Raw genomic sequence first — 6,344 nt, 5'->3', positions numbered from 1 at the left:
GGTAGGGAAGGTGATTTTTGAAATATAGGTATTTAATATATTTTTTATGAACTACAGAGGCACGTTTCAAGAGTAAAACTCAGTTGGCACAATTTATGTAAATGTTCTCACAGGTATCAAAATTGACTTATGTTGAACTAAACAGCAAAGGTGAACTCTAAAGTGCAAAACTAAATTCAAAGCTGAAATGTTTATTGAAACAAATGTTTATTGGTTTATGGACTTAAAATAGCACTGTCATGGACTTCATAGGCAGCATATATACATATAATCTTCTGCAAAGTGACTTGAATCACATAAAAGTGACACCAATACACAAGTATTTCACTGCTTTCCAAGAGGTCAAATGACAAAAATACGAAAACTGTCACGAAGTTTTAAAAGCCTTTTATAAATTAAAAACTATAAAATATCCCCAGGTTTAAGGGAAATCAAGTACTTAGTAAGGAAGATAGAGTGAATTAAAATGAGAGTGATTTAAAAATGACAATTGAGTATTCTATAATTCAATAGGCTGTTCTTCTAAACTATAACTTTGAAAGTCAATAGTGGATCCTGAAAATTTTTATCAAGTAAAATAAAAATATCCCGTTGTATACCGGGTAGTAGGCCTAAGAACTGTTTCTGTGCTTTTATTTGGATTGTATGCTTATGTGCATATTAGATTACAATGTGAAAAGTGTTTCATTGAGAGTTGCTGTGAAGATCGGGCTGCCACTCTTAAGACTAAATTTTGCATTTTGGAGCCCTCTACAGGTTCTAAATGTTTAAAGAATTGAATTCTACAGTAAATAAATAACTCTTTAGCTAGAAGAAAGTTCAGGAACAGTCAATAATTTATGCAGAAATAACTTGATGAGGGGTCTGCCCCTTAGCTCAGTTCTTTAAGTGGCTGCTTCAACAAAGCAGGCAGGCTCAGGTTGCTGTGGTTCATAAGCCAGCCAAACCTGCCCTGAAGGCATTCGGAGCAAAAAAAAAAAGAAAGAAAGAACTTGATGACATGAAAAGGCAACAGCTGGGCTCACAATTCAACCTAAGTATGTGAGCACCCTCAACCTTTAGACCACACATTCTCAAGGAACATAATTAGTTTGATAATGTCTATTATTAGCCCTTACCAATTCACACAAAGAAAAACACATTAAATAATAGCTGCCTCTGGGTAAATGCAATCACAAGGACTTTAAAATACTGTAACATTTTTATATTTGTAAGGTTTTTACAAAGTTGTGTTAAGAATTTTATCAACAGAAACATGGATAAGTGATTAAAATGCTGTCTCTATCTCTATCCTGACAAAGAATTGAGTTTAAAAGTTCTGAACACTGAAGTGCTGAACTATGAACTCAATTTCATACTAAGAATAGATCACCAAATCAAAGTAGAACTCCATACAGTAGTTAGAAGATTGACCAATGCTTTACAAAGTCTTATTATTTTGATTCAAAACAAGCTAAAATTCTATTAGATTAAGGCTGTCTTTCATAGAAAGATACTAAAACAAAGCAACAATACTTATGCTTAGAATGCCATAACTACTACCACCACCAAAAAATAAGTATCTTGCAAAAAATCATCAAACACTACACTGATATTAATTTCACCTGTATGAAGTGATCTGTCTCAGAAAGCTGGACAATTTACTTGTTAACCTCAGGTTGATTATACAACAGTAAGAGGGACCAAAAGGTAGAGACTTGAGCCCACTAAAGACCTCTTGGCAATAAAATCAATTCAGTATAACTGAAAGTAATTCATGGTATGCAGTAAGTTATTAGTCTTTTTTTTTTTTTTTTTGAGTCCACAATGGCTGGCCCATTTACTAAATCTTTAAGAATAATAGTAAGGTAGACCGGGTAGATAGCTCAGTGGAATAAGTGCTTGCCTGACAAGCGCAAGATCCTGAGTTGAATCCCTAGTTACCACCAAAAAATAAAAAAATAAAAAATAAAACTAGGTCTTCCCTGAAAGAGAATACTGGTATGTCATCTAAAGCAAGTCTGATGCTAATTTAGTATCCTATACACTGACATATCTGTATTGACCATAACATAACCTAGACTAGGTAATTGCTAGGGTTCATGAATCAGCTTATCACTGACTTTTAGCACAATGTACACTGAAATCAGTAAAATTCTCAATAAAACTGATACTCTGTTAATGAGCTCTATTTTGGAAAACTTCTTTTTGTAAAACAGATATATGTTCAGAATGTCTGCCCTGCAATGTCTCATGTTTATTATAAACACTTAGATGATGCATGCTCTATTAGAAATGAATGGGCAAATTGTTTATGTGAAAAGAATGAAAATAAAATGTATGGTTCATTTTTTAGTATTTGCCTGAATACGCTGAAAAAATCCTTAGCATAATCACTTGAAAGGAACTATTTATTTATGGAACTTTTTAAGAATAGAAATTTTCTAAATGAGCAAATAAACAGGAGTCTGAGGACCAGGCTTCCCTTCCCTTCCCCAGCACCATGTGGTCCTCAGCATTCTACCATACTTGGCAAACCACCACCACATCAGAACCCATGTGTCTAGAAGTCACCTCTCCTTCATGTTCTTCCCTTTTCTCTATTCTACTTAAGGAAAATACCCTTCTTCCTGTTGGCAGGCAAAACGATTATCCTCAAAACATTAAAATAACTGCTTTCATAAAATCCTTTGTGCTTTATATCTGGCATACCAATATCCACCTCTGATCCAAACAATATGGCTCTCAAAGGTTACTTATAAGGAACACTTTAACATTCTTCTTCAAACTCCTTTCATGAGAGAGTTATTCTACTGAATACTTAACAGCCAGTGACTCCACACCCAACCTTCATATTGTGTGACATTCTCACATACATGAACCCAACATAAAACACACGTACATATCCACTACTCACTCTCTCTCACAAGCAAGCATACACGCACATTTTCTTTCTTTCCAGAACAAGCCAGAATTACAGCTCTTTTGGTGATTGTTGTAATTTTTGGAATGGTTCATAAATTTTCCAAATTCTTTTAAATTTGTAATACTTTCATCTTTTTTTTCCCCGAATTGTGAACCATTCCATATTGTATCTTTATTGCAAAAGTCAACATGCTTCTTAGAAATTCAGATTGTAATCAATAAAACATTACATATATGAATTTAAATGTATAAACAGTTAGAAATTCAACAATATCTCCTATTATACTATTACACAAGTTCACAATTTTGTAAAAACTATAATACAGGCATACTATACATCAAGAGGAACCACTATTCCTTTTCACATGATTTTTTCTTCTCATTTAAAATAATGATCCATTGCCATGGACCTTTCCCACCTTAACAGGACTGTTTTCCAATTTATCATCTTAGCTGGTGACAATCTTTCTTTCATGAAGAAACTCTGGGAAATTCTGCATTCCTTAAGGTTAGCTTTTTAGACTTGGGCAGAAATCTAGTGAATGAGGGTGACCTAGCCAGACTAGTGGCTGTTATTGCTGATGAGCTACCTGTAAAGATAGCTTACACATGACGAAGAACAGCATAATTCATCTCTGATGCTATCATTTCTGTAAATGAAGATATCAACAAAATAAATGATAGTACAACACTCGGGAATTTGAGGGTGAGGAGTAACAAAAATCTCAAAGTGGGGGGATATGAATATATACCTATTTCATACTAACTTCAGGTTTTATAATTAATCCATATTTTTAATTCATTTTTGAGAACCATACATTAGAATTCTTACAAAGGACATTTTAAAAGTATTTTATTTCTATTTAAAGCATACTAAAAACCAAGTTTTACCCAATATACTTCAAAGCTTAATAATTGTAAAAAAAAGAAAACTTTCTGTTCCTCACCATAGCACCTTTGTCTTTCATTCCTGCCCTCAATAATGAAAACGTCACAGAAACCTCAATTCTCCCTATAGCAAGTGTAGTAAGATGTCAAATTTGAGGTTAAAAAATCATATGAAAAGGAATCTCATTCTGTCAAACTGTCAAGTCTACTGAAAATTTTCTTACAGCTCCATTAATTTACTGTAATTTTCAGTTTCCAAATACAAAAATACAACAATTCTTATTGAAATCTATACGCTGGTAGTTTTAGTACACAAAAGAAAAAAACCAAACAAATTATTTACAAAATTATACAATTTAAGAAAAAACTTTGTACAAAAAATATATAAATCCTTTGTTCCCTCTATCATGTTTAAACTGTCAGGACTCAAAATATTCACCACAATGAATCTTTCAAAATATATACTGACTGAGCCACAGACATTAAGAAAATTTCATTAAAGATGACGGAGGAGTAAGGAGCAAGATCACGTATTCTAGGTTCCCCATTCTAATGTTTCCCTCTCTTGTGAGCTTATTTCACTTCAGTGTTTTCACTAATGTAATAATAACCTAGAAAGAAGAAGTTATTATTATGAAGAGAAAATTACATGAATGCAAAAATGACCCTGGTTTTGATACTTTGTTCCAGGAAAATATGTAGAAGGGAAAAGATGATCAGAATATGGGATTTTTACTTCCTATAGCTAAGTAAATCTAGAGTCCTGATGGTTTTAAGCTTCTTACTGAATAATTTCTATTCTGACAAATAGTCATTACCTCAGGAAATAAAATCCTTGATACAGCGGTAACCAAGAACTTTCTGAAGCCAATAGGAAATTTCAAAATTTCACGCCACACACATATAAAAACACAGATGTGTGTATCCTTGAAAAAGTAACATTCTATGTACATTAATCATTTTATTTTCCCAGGGATCAGTACAATGTAGTGTTGCTCCTCTGCTTTTCCATCTAACATTCAGAGCACAAGGACATAAATTTACATATATATTTTACTTAACAGATACTCTATACAGTGTACAGTAAAAATGCACACAGTAAAGGAAACTGTCTACTGAAGGACGCATGTGTTCAAGGATAGCCACAAGCTACAAGATTGTGAAAATATAGGGTCATCCAATCAAAGTCAAGTTATGACTCTCATTTATTCTAACTCCCCCAGCCTCCTACTCCACCCCTACTGTACCCCCAAGTCACCTCATCATTATGGTTTAAATTTAGAAAAAGAAATTCAGATACTTTTTCTTTCTTTTTCTGAATTACTGAAAATTGAAGTTTAAAAGAGAAAGAAATAAAAAGCTGGTGACTTTCTCTCCCCCAAAATCCTTCCTTTATTCTTATCAAAACACTTATCAGTATGCTGGTTTAAACCTTTATTGGAGACTGAATTTTGATGGTCAACTGTTTACTTATCTTGGTAATAGGTAAGTTACAGGCCTATTAACAAAAGGAGGGATGGCAAAGGGGCAACAGGTGAAAGCCTTTTATATTCTCAGGTTTAAAAAAATAAGACTCACTGAACAAATAGTGACTTAGTAGTAAAGCAAAACTGAGCGGCAAGAAAGTCTAGGAATACAAGAGGATGGAAATGCCAGAGTGAGCTACCATTGCCTTATTTAAGAATAGAGTTTGTTGTGATTTTTCACTACACATAAAAACCCTGAAGAAAAAAAAAAAAAAAAACTGAGATTGAATACAAATTAGGCTCCTCCAGAGTAAAACAAAAAAAAATAATTAAAATTTACTTTTCTTCCAAGATAATTCTTGAAAGCAAAAAGGTATTTTAATTACAAATACCTCCTACTATCTGATGACTCGTCCATAATAGCTAAGAGATTCCAGGTGACTTTATCATTTAATGAATTATCAGCAGATTATAATCTAAAATAAAATTTCTAAACACCCTGTCATTTACATCATAATCCAACACCAAGAGCAACAAAAACAGGTGGTGTGGAAAATAAGGCTCTAGAAAGTATCCATGTCATTCCTCCTATGGATCTTGTAACTGTTAAAAAGTCACTAGGCCTTTGGTGCTTTAATATCATGTATAATTAATTATGAGATGTGTTTACACAGCAAACTTGCTGTCCTTGAAACTATTGTGTTGAAAAGAAAAATAAAAAAAATTTTTGGCTCATTGACTTCTTTAAATAATTTTAAAAGTCGTTCTTCTACACAGCATTCCTAACAGTCACATAGCTGGTGCCAGACTCATCTCCGCCAGGAGCGTGGCTCGTACTCATCTTCGTCTTCATCATCATCATCGTGCAGGAACAGCTCAGAGGTCTCTGGTTCCTGGAGAAAAGAGGACAAGATCCATTCAGTGGTGCATAAACACTAAATGCATTTTTAGGCCATAGGAAAAAGAGACCTATGTACAAAGCCCAGGCCAGACTTCCAAGTGAGGCAGGCAAAGTGCCTTTCAAAACAAAACATGAGGTGGCTAGGGATATAGTTCAGCAGCTTAAGCACCAGCCTGGTTAAGCAC

At 33.7% G+C, this 6,344-nt stretch overlaps 1 protein-coding gene across 4 annotated transcripts in view; it reads right to left on the bottom strand.

Moving 5' to 3' along the window:
* Positions 1-2,962: 2,962 nt before the first annotated feature.
* The window catches only part of Rbm27 (RNA binding motif protein 27), a 77,412-nt gene continuing 74,030 nt past the window's right edge, over positions 2,963-6,344 (bottom strand). For 3 of the 4 annotated variants that reach the window (XM_004631239.2, XM_023715333.1, XM_023715334.1), the window contains one exon: positions 3,052-6,151. In XM_004631239.2, coding sequence (XP_004631296.1) covers positions 6,068-6,151 — 84 coding nt within the window. In that variant the 3' untranslated portion in view covers positions 3,052-6,067. Of the gene's footprint in view, positions 6,152-6,344 lie in introns of all 4 variants that reach the window. The other variant, XM_004631238.2, reaches the window with a different exon arrangement.

The sequence above is a fragment of the Octodon degus genome, unplaced genomic scaffold, assembly GCF_000260255.1.
Source record: "Octodon degus isolate 3935 unplaced genomic scaffold, OctDeg1.0 scaffold00040, whole genome shotgun sequence".
NCBI lineage: Eukaryota > Metazoa > Chordata > Mammalia > Rodentia > Octodontidae > Octodon > Octodon degus.
Note: the sequence above shows the minus strand (reverse complement) of the source record. Positions and strands in the feature narration are given on the sequence as shown.